This window comes from Acipenser ruthenus, chromosome 18, assembly GCF_902713425.1.
Source record: "Acipenser ruthenus chromosome 18, fAciRut3.2 maternal haplotype, whole genome shotgun sequence".
Lineage (NCBI taxonomy): Eukaryota > Metazoa > Chordata > Actinopteri > Acipenseriformes > Acipenseridae > Acipenser > Acipenser ruthenus.
The window spans coordinates 8297501-8313179 of NC_081206.1; the positions used below are offsets into that span (position 1 = coordinate 8297501).

The 15679-nt window shown below is 36.6% G+C and overlaps 1 protein-coding gene across 2 annotated transcripts in view; it reads left to right on the forward strand.

Moving 5' to 3' along the window:
- Positions 1–15419, forward strand: part of LOC131698611 (junctophilin-2-like) — a 31354-nt gene extending 15935 nt beyond the window's left edge. Inside the window, exons 3-6 of one of the 2 annotated variants that reach the window (XM_058991132.1) lie at positions 5916–6034; positions 8495–9528; positions 12092–12187; positions 13810–15419. In XM_058991132.1, coding sequence (XP_058847115.1) covers positions 5916–6034; positions 8495–9528; positions 12092–12172 — 1234 coding nt within the window. In that variant the 3' untranslated portion in view covers positions 12173–12187; positions 13810–15419. Of the gene's footprint in view, positions 1–5915; positions 6035–8494; positions 9529–10023; positions 12068–12091; positions 12188–13809 lie in introns of those variants that run through there. The other variant, XM_058991133.1, reaches the window with a different exon arrangement.
- Positions 15420–15679: the final 260 nt, after the last annotated feature.

Here is a 15679-nt window from a genome sequence, read left to right on the forward strand (position 1 = left end):
TTCAATGTACCATTTGTAATTCAGTAATATGAGAGAATTGGTCAGGGGTCTGAATACTTTTGCAAGGCACTGTGTATGTATGTATATGTATATGTGTGTGTGTATATATATATATATATATATATATATATATATATATATATATATATATATATATATATATATATGTAAGACAGCAGGGAGGGGGTTAATTTCCTCCCTGCAGAAAAACATGTGAAAATGCACTCCCAGGGCAATTGTTAATTGATTTATTGTTTAATTATCCCCTGCACCTGGGCAGAAATTGTAAATTAGTACCAGGTGCAGAGAAGAACAGTTACTTAGTTCGAGGCTGCTGAGTAGAAGGAGACAGAAGAGGTGCTCTGCTTCCGAGCAGTCGAGAAAAAAGGTGGATGCAGTTTAAACCGGTGAGGTTTTGTTTGGTTGTTCTGTGTTTGGTGGAGAAACGGCTTAGCCGTCCCACTTATAGTCAGGGTGTTCCGGAGAGTTTAGTTAGTGCTCGTAAAGAGCTAGGTGTTTGTTTTGTGTTTGTTTCATTTTTGTGAATTAAAAATAGCGCGTCAGAGCATAAAAATCCATTCCTGTGTGTGTTAGGTCAGTTTTTAAAGGGGCAACGAACCCGAGTGGAAGCAGCTCGGTTACATTATATATATATATATATATATATATATATATATATATATATATATATATATATTAGTTATCTTGTCTTGTCTCATGACTAAAAGGAGATGCAGCTTTTATGTATTACAGTATACATATCAGTATACTGTACATGTATTTGCTGGGGGTAGGGTTAGGGAGTTTTCGTCCTAATACTTTTTTTGGTTGTACTGCATCTAAAATATTTGCAATCACTGACAAGTATCTCATATCATAGCACTTCAATACTAAGAATGCCTGTACTATCACATATAAGATATGAAGAACTAAAGTATGCTTGAGTTACTTGGGCTAAGACACTGTTAGCATCCAAATCTAAAATAAAAGTGCTGGTATGATGACTTGTAAAAGACAGCTGCTTGGACTGTCTGTCCCAGGGATTAGTGTCAGTTTAATTGTTCCATGGGGAACTGTCCCACACTTGCAGACTACTCCTTTGGGGACAGCTATATCTGGATCGGTGTAAAGTTACAGTATTTCAAGTATTCACAGAGTAATCACAACTACCAAGACTCCCAGAGCTGTTGAAATATTGGTAGCAGTGAACTTTACCCAAAATTCCACAGGGAAACCTGGAGTTACCATACGGTATCCCAGACAGGATAATTGCACTTATAAATGGATGATCTCACTGATGCCTAGGGGTGGTTCTGATACCAATAAACTTAGTGCTTCTTCATAGCCAATCAAATTGTGTGAAAGTTGCCAAAAGACTTTTACATTAACAGCGTTTTAAAAGTCAGAATATAGAACCTTTTGGTGACTTTCCTGAGATTTGATTGGCTCTTGTGATGCTGAAATATGCATATCCTGATTATCCACAATATAGCTACTGCTTTTTCTCACCTTAACTCGAAAGCTAATTTTATCTAGGTCTTAAATATTACTTATCCAATTTCCACTGGCATTTTTTATTCTTTACTATTCTATGCATACTGTTGATATAAATCTCTTAGTGTAGCTCTTCATTTTGAATGTACAGCTGTGGCGGGGGTGTATTTTACTGACATGCTTGTTTACCCATTTAAACTTGGAATTGTTGAGAAATAGATTGTATAAATAATCAATATGAATGAAGTCTTACTACCTCTTACCTTCTTGTCTTTGTGAATAGTTTTTGCAGTGCTTTCAAACTGTACTGCCCGGTAACCTGTATTTAGTTGGTCCTCAAGGACCTGCTGTTTTCAGCATGTTGGTATTAGACAGCTTGTCATTCAGTCCAGGCATGACAGTGTATGATGTGCATGGTTTCCCTGCATCGGTGACCCTCTGAATACTGTGAATATCCAAAAGTCTTTTTATAGTCTCTAAAGTGCAGAATGACCCTTTGCAATAAAGAGCCATGGAATTTAGAAGCAGCACTTCACTGGAAAGCAGCTCCTCAATTCGGATATTCTTGTTATGAAGACTATGTTATTTCAAGAATAATGATTTATTAGAGGTGCTCAGTGGATCCCAGGTGTAATATATAAAGCACAATTTGGTTTTTCAATTTGAAAATTGGTCATACCTGGGGTAAAATAGGCCAATCTGTAAATGCACAGATTTACTTATAAAAGTCACCCCCAGTAAAGTGCATAATGTGAGCATTTACTGTGTTTGCAATAAATAGATCGATTAACAATACAGTGAGAATGGCAAGATTCTACGTTTTATACCCCCAATCATTCACAACTTTGAAATAACTGAATTAACCTTTCTGATAATCTTCAATAATGGTTTATTTTTTTTAATTTTATTTCTTAGCAGACGCCCTTATCCAGGGCGACTTACAGTTGTTACAAAATATCACATTGCACAATTTCACATTTACATTTAAGAACGAAGAGCAGTTCAACTTACAGTAAAAATATTTGCTTATAAAAGAGTAAATTCCATTCGGAGCACATAGTAAGTACGATAAATGGATAAGAACGATTTCAAATCAGAGCAATTACAAAAAGAGTGAATAGAGATACCTTTAAGAGTAAAATCAAGTACAAGATACATAGAAGTTATAATTAAGAGGAGTAGTGCAATACGGCAAAATATGGAGCAGTTCAGTGCAAGTACAAGATGATGCAAGTGCAGGTACAATTTGTATCCGTGTGGTTGGGGAGACAGGTCCACCGATGTGTGAAATCCACGGATATATGAGGTGTCAATGCATGTGACTAGAATGCATGAATAAAATACAGAAACTAGTGATGTAAATCAAATTAGCGTTTATTTAAGATGTATGCAATACAATATATTACACAGACAGAAGAACAGTTTACCTTGACTGCGTTACTCCTTGCAAAATCTTTTCAAAATGCAATACACCATCCCATTTCCCTAGCATTTTCTGTTACCAAAAACAAATAAATACTAATAAAAAAATAAACATACAAGACATGAGTCATTAAATCTCATCTGGCTTAGTGCCACTGGTTCTAGGATGAGCTTACTAAGATATTTCAAAGAAATTGCAATGGCAAAAACAGTTTCTCTGGAAATTAATAACAACAATTGTAACAGCATAAAAATAGCAAGAGACTACTGAAACTACTCCTTTTTGCTCATCCAATATGTTTAACACTCAGTCACTATAAAATTAGTTTTGGGCACAAAAGCATATGTAGCAAGTTGTGTGATATGTAGCCATTTGGTAAACTAGCCTGTTTTTCTTTGCCTGATATATCTTGAATCATGGCATGTTTTTATATCCCCCATATGGGCAATGTGTTTCGCAGACATGTGTCACTTGCTTGTTCTGCAGTGAGACAGCTAATCTAAACATTGACTCTTTGTAGATGGAACTGGGCCGTAACATTCCGAGACAATGAACCAAACATTTATGTCTGAGCAATATGTGTGTGTGTGTGTGTGTGTGTGTGTGTGTCTCAGCTATGCCTGCAGGTGACATGTTTCAGTATCTGTGTAAAAAATATAAAGCAATAAAATCTTACAGATAATACAAAAATACTGTAGTAGTGTTCAGAAACACAGAAATGTCCTGTAGTATGCTGTAATACATACTGCAGTACATACTGTCATATATTGTAGGTAACTACAGTGTTTTGCGACAGTACTGTAGTATTTACACACATGATTTATTCAAATGTACTGTATGGGCATTGTTATAAAAAAACTTCAGGAGATACCTAAACATGCTGTATTAATGTACTTTATAGTTGTAAGTCAGTTGAGCGTGAAATTACCCCAGGTAAAATTCACATGTAAATTCTTCAGTGGGTCTTTGATTTAATACAGAGGGGTTTAAAACTACTGGGATCATATATCAGAAAGTATTGACACTATAGTTTACATGGTTTTTGTAAGGAACAGCTGTATTGAGCAATGGTCAGGATAGGAAGCCTACATCTATGATTAATAGTTATTATATATATTAAATATGTTTTTGCAGGTAGTTTTCTCAAATCTTTTCTCCATAACTGAAAAAAAGCAATCAGTGGTGCAAATAGGACAGTAAACCACAGATACAAATAGTTTTTGTTTTATCAAACAATACGTACAGTAACTTTCTGAGAACATTACACAAGTGTGTCTGGGACATGCAAAGCAGCAGTGAAAAATTTGTATTTAGTTATTTCATTTGTCCTTTGTGCCTCTTAGAATGCATGGACTGTATGTTCAGTATCATTACACTGTAAGTCAGTATCTGGTGCTTCCAGTTACATAATGTCTAATACATTATGCCTGTCACATTCTCAACCAGGGCAGGGTACCAAAATGAATTTTTCAATCCATGAAGATCAGATCCTTTTGTCATTCCAGACAAGAACACAATCATTTTGTCTCCGAGTTTTGAATATATAATAGCTTTTCTGAAATCCATGCTGAAGCTTAACCTATGCCAATATATATATATATATATATATACAGTGAAACTGATACAACATACTGCCTTGGGACCGTAAAAACAATATGTTATAACCAGATACATGTACATACCTGCCAAATCAGCACAAAAATCAAAACCTAGTACAGTGCTAATTGATTAATGTACATATACAATGTATGTAGTATAAAGGTTTATTACAGAAGAAACAATATAAAACAATGTAACATGTAACTAGTACTGTACATTACAGTGCAGTATGTAACATTCTGTATTTTAATTATTTAATACAGTAATTCTATGTTGCCTTGGCTAAATGAATTATAAAAAATAACAAAAAACATGTAATTAATGTACTAAATAATACTGTACTGTAATTAATAAAATAAACAAATTAATAAAAAAATACAGTACAGTAATAATAAATTATAGAAATAATAATAATAATAATAATAATATACAAGTCAATAAACATTAGCATACAAACTGTCAGTTCAGGTACAGTACAGCTGTAATCATTGCCTGTACACTATTTTAAGAAGTCTTTTAGGCCCTGGCCACATTATCGTTTTAGAACTGAGTTAAGGGTTCAGAACCTGTTTAATAGTACTTAAATTGATTTGCATCCACACTACGGTTCATAACTGAGTTCAACGACCAAGTTTGAAACCTACTCAGGAGGTCGTCTCGAACTCAGTTGTCGGCATAACTGGGTTAGATAAATTGTTTTAACTGTAATGTGGACGTGAACCGTGTTCTAGTCTGGTTACACAGTATCCTCTGATATCCTCTAGTGCTTTGCGATAGTACGTTGCCAAAATCAGTTTTGAACTCAGTTGTCGATTTTTTTGCTCGTCTGCCTCAACGACTGCTGCTTTTTAAACTTGACCTCTTTGACGACATAATTCTGACTGCTTTCATCCCTTTAAGATTTCTTCAATAATGTACAGTTTGTCCTCAAGTGAAATTGACGATCGTTTAGTGCTGGCCATGATAATACTGCATAAATTACAGAGAGCAAGGTCAAGTTCAAACAGCAAGAAGTAGGCCTATGAGTACGCAATATGCGCAGCACAGACCACTGCATGCCACTGGGGTGCGTGCGTAATGACAGGAAGTATGCACTATCAGACTATCGTACTAAAAGGAGAATTTAAACAGGATTTAATATGATTTTATTCGGTTCCATGATAGTGGTTCTTTATATCTTTATATGGGTTTGACTGTATATATATATATATATATATATATATATACATACACAGTCCAATAAAAAATATAAAAGGCCGTAATTGCTGATGATGGGGTGGTGTGCTATTGGTTCTGCTAGGGCTTGTCAGGGTAATACACTGGGCTTGAAACTTCTTTTTCTTTCAAATGGGAATTTACGATGCCTTGCTTTGTTCTAAAGGATTTCTTATTTCCACAGGACAGCTCACGCCAAAGCTAAGTCGGAAGCAGCAGATCAGTCGGCCATGGCTGCCAACAACGAGTCGAGCATCGCCAGGGTAGTGTCCAAAGAGCTGTCTCCATCATTCTACCAGCCAGGTACCACAGACTCATGCATGAAATATAAAAGCAGGCCATCAGAAGTGAGGTATACCAGCATAGATCATACAAAAACTTTATGACCAAGATAGGAAACTCCTCTGTTGTTCAACCTAAGATAGTCACAGCCGCTGTTTGCACACGTTACCGATTTTAATGATTTCAATTGTCATTATTGAGATAAAACAAATAGATTGGATCTCAAAACTCCAGAATTGTTGTCCTAATGTTTAAAGTGGGAATAATGAACAAATACTATAATACTACATGGGTGCTTTCTAACTTGTCTTAAGTAAAACTCTTAATAAAATTCTGAAACTAAAACAACCAATCATGTTGGTGATAACCTGGATAACTGTGGAATATAATAGCACGTTCAAATAAAAACAAAAAATAAGCAGATTGATATACTTTAATTGTAATAGCGAGTAAATTTACTCAATCTGCTTACCACATTTTTAAAATAACCCGCATGAGCAGTTTAAAGTCATTGGATAAATAGGTACAAAGAAAGCATACAATAAAGAAATGGACAGAGTCTCTTCATGATGAGCTCCGTCAGGCTGCCAAAGCGTGACCTGAGTGCTACAGAGGAACCATGCCCACCCCAGGATCTCGCAAGCCGCAGATGGAAGAGCAGCTGCCACCAGCAATCCTCTGTAATTGAAACTGACAAAGGGCTCCAGACACTGCTGGATATGAGAGAAACACAACATAAAAAGTCACTAGAATGCAATTGAGTTGTGTGCATGTCCAGTGATAAGTCTTTCTGGTTTCAGCCCATTTCTCTTTAGAATAAACTTCCTCAGGAACTCTTCAAGTCACCCACACCCCTCTCATTTCTCTCCAGAATGCAGTTCTAATCCAATGTATCATCTCTAAATTGGCAGATTTGCACATCCTCCAGAGCAAAGTGGAGTTTTGTCTAAAAAAGGAAAAAGCGATAGCTCTGAATACCATTTCGTTCCACAGAAGCTCTTGAAGTTAGAAAGTTAGTTGGATGATAATAGTTTTTAGAAGGCTTCCTAGAAGGCTTCAAGGAGGAAAGATGTTTATGTGCCTATGAATAGATGATACCTGTAGAGAATGTAAACAAAATAGAAAGACAACAAAGTCTGCTTTCTGATGAACACATGCTAAACTATGGAAGAATAGTTGTATCAAGTGGATAATCTCCTGAGTGGATACAACCTAACACAAAGTCAAGGGTGTTATACTACAGCTATGTTTAGCATCACCCTATAGAATAACCTAATTTTGCTTCATAAAGTCGAATTAAACCTGTTGAATAATGCTACTTTAACATATTGAATTACATACCGCTTTGTAGTTTTCCGTATACTTAATGAAAAACTGACACATTTTAAAATGTGACATTTCGAAATCTAACATGAAATACTGTACTACTATTATGGCTCCTGGTAAACTTTTGCGATATCATTTTGTAGCTTTGATTATATGATGTTCAATTAAATATCTGAATTGTGTTTGTATAGTTCTTTTTTAAAAAAAAAATCCTAAAATTCTAGATGATGCAAAACTTTTGGCCACAGCTGTAGACTTGTCTCCAAGCACACTATGTGCACCTTGTAGCTATATATTATCTGTTATATGAGCGATTTGACTCTTTGTTTTTTCAAGGATCTTTAATAAAAAAGTCAGGTATGTGTCGACTTCCACCAAATCAGTCCCACGGCTCGACTACAGTCGCTGTGGACTCTCTGTTTATCACTGGACAGGATTTGGAATCCCATTGAAACTGACTGGCAGAGAGATGTCATCTGTCATATAACACAGTTTAAAATGACGTTTGTGGGACATTGCAGCTTTAAGTGAACTATTTGGTATGACAGAAAATGAGTGCCACCTCCTTTGGTAAAAAGTGTAAGCATTCATAGAAGGGTGACCCAATATCATCTTGAATGTGCTCAATTCCAGCTCATTTTCATTATTAATTTAAACTCTGCAGATGTATTATTTCCATCCTGGTAGTATTGCCAAAGCTTGTCCCCTGGCAGACAGAATGGCACCACGGCTTTCTCCTTGATATAAAAAACAGGCAGTCATCCGCAGGGCTGCACTTTCTTCTGATTCATCACTTAATCAATCGAGAAGATTTCCAAATAGGTGTGGAATATGAAAGCTGCTTTTGTTTTTAACTATAAAAGGAGACTGTGTAGATTCTTTGAGATGGCTAAAAGATAGAGAGGCTGATGTTACAGTATGGGAAGGGCAAACAGCTGGTGAAAAGACTGATTTAGAGTGCAGCTGGAGGGGTTCTTCATTGCAGACATTAAGTTGACATGCTTATTGATATACTGTTTGCATTCAGATTTTAGGTGTATTATTACTTGCTTTGAAAAACAGTATTTACATCTCTTGTGTCACTGGGCAATGTGTTCCAAGATGGAATTGCATATGTGAGAAGTTAACTTTAAATATCGTTTGGTGTTATTATAGGTCCTGAGTATATGAAAAGAAGAATAATGCAGGAGATTATTGAGAACACAGGGAACGTGGAGAATCCTGAACAGGAGGCACCGTCTGTAGAGGAGCCTCCACCTACCCCCCCAGACAGCCCGCAGCTTCACGAGAAGGATAGCATCGAACGAGGCTCATCCCCGGCCCCCACCCCTTCACCCAGCCCCACAGGAACCCCCCCGGAGGGCAGGAGGTCGAGGCAGGGCATCCTGAAGGAGGGGACCAGCTTCCTCAGCCCCGGGAACTGGAACGGGGATCAGAGCAGCAGAGGTGGAAGCCGGGCAGGTAGCCGTCCAAATAGCAGGCCGAGCAGTCGTCCAAACACTCCCTCTAACATGCTTATCCTTCCGGGAGATGAGAGGTCAGCCTCCAGTAGCAGAACTCCCTCCCGGACCTCAAGCAGGCACAGCAACAGCAACTACGAGACAGAGCTCAAACCTCTTCAGAAGTTTGACGCTCCAGAGCCTGTTCAGAGCTTCCACAGTTATCCAGTAAGGACCACAATTGTATATCCATCCGAGCAAGACGATGAGCCAATCCCTTCCCCTAAAGTGCCTTCAAAGCCTGCAACCCCCGAACCAAAAATCGAAATTAAAGTCAGAGAGACAAAATTGGAGATTCACAAACCAGTGGCTGAACCACAGCAGGCAGCAGAGTCAGAACCAAAGCCTGAAGCCAAACTGGTGCCAAAGGAAGACCGCAAGCCAGCGCTCAAGGTAGAACCCAAACATCTACCTCTGGCTAAAGCAGAACTTACTCCCCCGGCCAAACCCGAGCCAAAACCGGCAGCTAAGCCTGAACCCAAGCCAGTGGTTAAACCAGAACCTAAGCTAGTGGCTAGACCAGAAGCAAAGCCAGTGGCAAAACCAGAATCCAAGGCTGTAGCCAAGTATGAAGCAAAGCCAATGGCCAAGCCAGCTGCAAAGACTGAGTCTCAGTCAAAGGCTGAACACAAATCTAAGACTGTCTCCAAGACCCATTCTGAAGCAAAGGAGTTGACAGATATCGATCAGGTTTGTCAGAGTTTCATCAGACTTGATTTTCTTTACCAGTTTAACTGGTACAAATATGGTGAAGTGTGGAGGGATGGCATCATGGTGTTTATGATTAGGTGGCAAGAGTATTGGTGACCTCATCAGGGTTTAGGTTATTAAGTAAAAAAAAAAAAAAGTGCCTATCCGTGATTTTTGTTTTTCTTCTCTAATTTTATTATTCCGTTAAGATATTAGTCCAAAATGAATGATAATCGAGGTCTGTGAAACCAGCCATTGTAATCTAGAAGTTAGGCTGGACTTTGTCTCAACCCCTCGTGTCATGGATGTCTTTCATCCCTGTGCTAGTAAAGTCCAACCTTAGCACCTATGATCTCAGGAGCTCAATAGGGACTGAATAGGTAGTTGTCCTCTGTTATTAGTTTGAACTGACTGGAGTGACTACCGTGACTCCCAGTCTGTATGCTGTACCGATACACGGTGGTTATTTTCTACACTTTTATGTAACTCTCACAGGTATAAAAGGCAATGCTGGGGAGGGTGCTGGGGAACCCTTTGAGATTCAAAGACTGTCATAAATAATGTAGAGCTTCAGGACCAGACCGCTCTTAGCTGGATTCGACTTCAAAGGCCCCAGTCCTGCTGAGTGTTTCTTTTTTATGTTTACCTTTTTACACGCTTCACTACAATATGATTTCACCTCGGTGTCAAGGGTGTTTGATTATGTTTCATTTTCTTAAAACACACACATGCATATATGTGTAGTAACTGATACGGTTTTAACAAACCTCAACATACAAAGCCCTCTAGAGTGCTGTTATTTTAAACAGAATATTTTAATATGTACAATATTTGTACAATAAGTAGTGGGCTGATTTTTAGCAGACTGTAAATACTCTAAGGCTGGCATCTATATTTGACACGCTTATTTTTGACAATTCACATCAGTTGGTGTACTGCAATAGACTTCTATAAGAGTAAATCCAAAAGATTCAGTCTGTCCTGCAATCTTGTTTTTGTTTCCTTTTGGTACTGTAATGGTTGTGTATACTGTGATTGTATCCACCATTACAGCATTATCAAGACTCCTCCCTTTTCCTTTGGTAGTAAATAATAAACAGAATAGTGAAGACACAGTACACATTAAACTAAACAGACATTCGTTTTAAATAACAGAAAGTATACCACATTTCTATTATGAATAGGTAATGTCTTTTCCACATCTCTTAAAGTTGTAGTCTGACAGCGTGCTATTTCATGCTTCAGCTATGTGCTGTTCGTCTGGGGGACTAATTACTGTATGTGAACTACAGAACATTCTTGGATAAGGTAGTCACATAGACATGGGAAGCAGGAAAGCCAAGGTTTTTGGTTTTTTTTTTACAGTTTTTAAAGTGTTTGTACGTGCTAATGCTTTACAGTCTGGAGACAATAAATCGACAATAACCTACATTTTTGTTAATACTGCCCAAGGTCATTTTAAAATTTGCTTTTAGTCTGCTTGTTAAAGGCACATTTTGACTCGTTTATGCCATGGGATAATGAAGTCTTGAGAAATTAAAAAAGGTTCTGTAATTAGTACACAAAATAGTCTTATGAAGAAAATTGTTGGTGGATGTATTTAAAGACTTTTGCAAGTTGATACAGTTCTGATATAAATCCCTAAAGCACAAGTACAGATTGTAATAAAGGTAGTTTTGAAATATACTGGATTGCAAGTAAATTATTGGTATGCAGTAAATTGTGAATGGTTACATTTGCATAAACTAAAGGAGTTTACAGTTTTATTATTCAAGTGTAGTGTGACCGCTGTAAGATAATAAGACGGCACTAAAAGAAACACACACGTGTTCACTGCACAAAACTGCACAAACCACCAGCAAAATTAGATAAAAGGACATCCACATTTTTTATTATTTTAATTTCTGAGGAATACATCTAAAGGAAAATACTGCAACAGTGAAACAGCATATATGTAAATTGAATACTAGAGAAATTGTTTACAACTATTTATTACAAATAAAGTACATCCTATTGTGCATACTGGGTAATGTATATGTCACATACCTTATATTTTTATTTTTCAGTATTCCAAACTTATGATGTTAGTCACCTCAAGACCGTTTGGACTATTTTGGGTGTTAGATAACATTTAATTAAGACAATACACTAAAATAATACATCCTATTGACTGGCATCCATTTCAAGCCGAGTTTAATTTTAGGTTTGACCTGTGAGACATGATGACTAAAGGTCACAGCCCAGCAATTTTCCCAGCTCATCTATAAGTAACCTTCAGTCTTTTCTCAAGAGACTTCAGCTGAATGTCACTTTGTAATCGTCACTACAAAAAGAACTGACCAGTTGCTAAGAGCAACAAACTGCAGAAGCTACTAGAACGATTTCCCTAAATTCTTTGGCGACAAGTAATCAATTTCCACAAGTTCCAGCTTCAGTGCATTCTGCTGTTTAGAAAATGTTATTCATTTGCAGTACAGTATTTTGAATACAGCAGCCACACAATAAGAATCAGATACTGTGTGTGTGTGTGTGTGTTTAATGTCTGTTTGCTTTTCTTTTCAAGGGACCCAACACTATCGTGATCTGCATGGTCATACTGCTGAACATCGGTTTGGCCATTCTCTTTGTACAATTCCTAACATGAGACACAGGGAATCAGGTAAGCGCTGGCACAGAAAGGCACATAGTAATAACTTACTCATTCAATTCTTTAAAGTATTATTGTCATATAAATTCCACATGTACATGCAGATAAACATGTACTATATACCAAATATACAGCATAATGTAAATTCACTTCATCTACCACCGGTGTGTCCCAGTTGTAGTGAATCAACACTTTTATTAAACATGCATATCTTGAGCAAGGAAATGTTCATTTAGAAGTATTACAATATTTAATAACTATGCCATCAACCGTTAAACACAGTTATTATATGGTTTTAGTTAATTTTGGAACACCTATTAGAAATTGTAGCTAAATAATAATAATTCTCAGAGCTCAACAGAGGCAACATTCCCTCCATGTTAGAAACAGAAGGTAGGTCTGTTTCTGCTCACACTCTGGTTTCGGTGTATGAATGTTTGTCAAGTTATGAGAATCATGGAGCAGATGAAAAGTCCATATTAGGGTTTTCTTCCCTGCAATCATTCAGGACTGGTATTCGTGTTTTCCCAATGTATTACTGTCAGTACGTTCCAGCTGTTTATTGGTAAAATCAGCAGAATATGAACCCCACTGGGGCAGGCTCAGTCACTGGAACTCTTCCTTGCTATTTATTGGTTTCCATTTTCAAAATGACGGCCATTGAAGAATGACTAATACAGTTTTAAATTCCACTTTATAGCCTCATTATCGCTAATTCATTTTTTTTCCTCAGCTCAACAATGCAATAAAACTATGGGCATTACAGAACAGGAAGTGATTATGTATGAGAAAGAAGCAGTTTAAACTTCCAGGGCATAGGAGACTATTTTAATGTTCTAAACAGTGGTGGATCTTAATACCACTAGCACCTCCATTCTACTGTTTCTTTATTTTCTTTAGTGGCATTAATAAGAGTCAATAAATCCCTCCTCATGGAAAATACCAGAAGGCTTAATGTTGAGTTAAAGGGTGGTGGGATTTAGATCTGCCAATGTTAAGTCCATTATAATAAAGCCTATTAAAAAATCTACAAACAAGCAGACAAAGAACCATTAGTCTCAGGACAACATAAGGAGGACCGTTGATAATGCTGAAAATTCAAATAGGAGAGGAGAAAATACATTTTAAAAGTTGTGGATACCACTGACCGTGATTCCTACATTTTCACCTCAAGATTTGTCGTTTATATCCTTTTATATACCTACCTGCATGAAAACCTCTGGGTGTGAAAATTTCAATTTTTGGTCAGTAATCAGTGATATAGAAACAGTAGGCATCATGTGTGAAAATGTTAGACCACTTTGTGCTTTAATTAGGCATCTTAAACAGCTTCTAAAAATACATTTTACTATATGTGGGTATGTGTTCATTTTCTGTTACTAATTTAAATGAATTGCCTGTGTGGCCTGTTAAAGTAATCCATTAAATTAGACAATCACTAATTTGCTCTTATGACAGTTTTCCAAGATTTCATATGCACAACAAATCCAAACAGAAGCAATGGTGTGTTCTAATACATTTGCACACTGTATACAGAAATAATAAAACAGTCATGTATGTTCTTCTGTCATGCGTGTTCATGTGTATGTTTTATATTATGCTGCTCTGACTGCTTCTTTCTGTGCTTTTCTCAGAGATGAATGATGTCTTCCCGCAGTTGTGTGCATTGATGAGGGTAGCCTTCCCCTTTAAGAAAGCACATGAGGAGAAGAGAACCTTAGAAAGTCACTCATCTGACTGCACTTTAAGACTGATACTTCGGGATTTTTTTTTTTTTTACTTCAGTAGCCTGTGTGGTGAATTTGTTCATCCGAGAAGATTGAATTGGAGATCTTAGAAACATTGTAAGTCGTTTAAAACTAACAGCTGCCTTTCCATTGTGACAACCAAAGTTTATAGACACTTGTCTGCCAGTGAGACTGGATGCAACACAACAGACAAACAAACAAACAAACAAAAATGGGTTGAAAACGTATTTCTTGCATATGAAAAACCCTTTAATGACTGGTTAGGTTTCTACTAAGAATGGGTAATTGTGTATGTGAAAAGGAGAAAGACAGAATGCATATTGTATAAAACAGAGTTTACAATCAAAAGCAAACAATTATAGATTTTAGTTGTTATTTATTGCTTTAGAGTATTTGCATGGTCAATTAATATATAATTAATTCATTTAAATTAGGTGTTCTTAAGAGTACCAGAGGTACCATTCATCCACAACACTATAAAAACTAGAAAACCTTTAGGCCAAGTGGACAAAACATTTCTGCTGAAATACAATACACATCTGTAACACCTCTGTACTGTAATTAGATAATGGCTCAGGTTGGCTTGAATTCTAAACACTGATTTATATAGTCTGTGTGCTACATTGGTGTTACTCTGATTGAACTGAGTACACTTGTATATACTGTATGTATGTATGTGTGTTTATTTTGGTTTTTAAGTCATAACAAAGCCAGTTAATGTCATCTTGAACTAATCCACATAAAATTGCTAACTTTTGCTGCTGCTGATGCACAATAATGGTTCCCGGGAAGCAACATAGACACATTGCAAAGGTTGTGTATTGTACATGCAGTCATTAAAGGGTTAAATACAACAAGAGGGGCGTCCTTATACATCTAATTCTTACCTGCATAGCGCCCAGAAATTGCAATAGCGTTACATCTTCAAACGGTCAAGTGTATTTGATTTGCTTGTATTCAAAATAACAATTTAAATAAGACAATGAAAGGGTCTATTTTAATTATCTAAACAGTTTTAAATCTTTATGTATTGTCACCCCTGCTTTATTTATTCCAGTTTTTTTTTTTTTAATTGTACTTAGGAGTTATATCTAATGAAACAATTAAAACATGTCATGCACTGTTGTATTTTAATTTAAAGTCTGGTAAAATACTAGACAAAATAAAGTTCTTAGTTTGCATGCCGCCTTTTCAGATAGTCTGTTTCACTTCCTAGGTTATTTCACCTCAGTAGGGGAAGCAGATTGTCACTTAAGGACAGGAAAGAAGACAGGTGGAAGAGATGGGGACAATTTTACTCTTCAGGTGAAATGACCAAGGGGGCGCGACACTACCTGTAATAAGGCATATAGAGCTTTCTTTAACTGGCAATATTTAGATGCATTGCTGTCTATATTGTTAGAATAGACCCCAAAGTGTATTTTATATACATGTCACAAAACAGTAATTAATAATGTTTTTAATTGTATGTATTAAAGTAGAAAAAGAAAGAAATACTCAAGATTGTTTTTACCAGATCATTGTGTTTTAATGGTTATATGCTGAAAACTATGTTTTGTACTGTTACTATGCAACGGTTTATGCCTGTCGTTTTGTTCAGTTTTAGTTTTTTTCACAGATTTTTTTTTTTTTTTTTGAGAAGAAACCTTTATTTTAAAACGAAAGCTCAAACTGTATCGGTTTTTAAATTCATAAAGAGGTCTTCCACTGTATCTGCCTGGTTGGTTTCTTCTTGATTTTGTATGCATGTATGCAC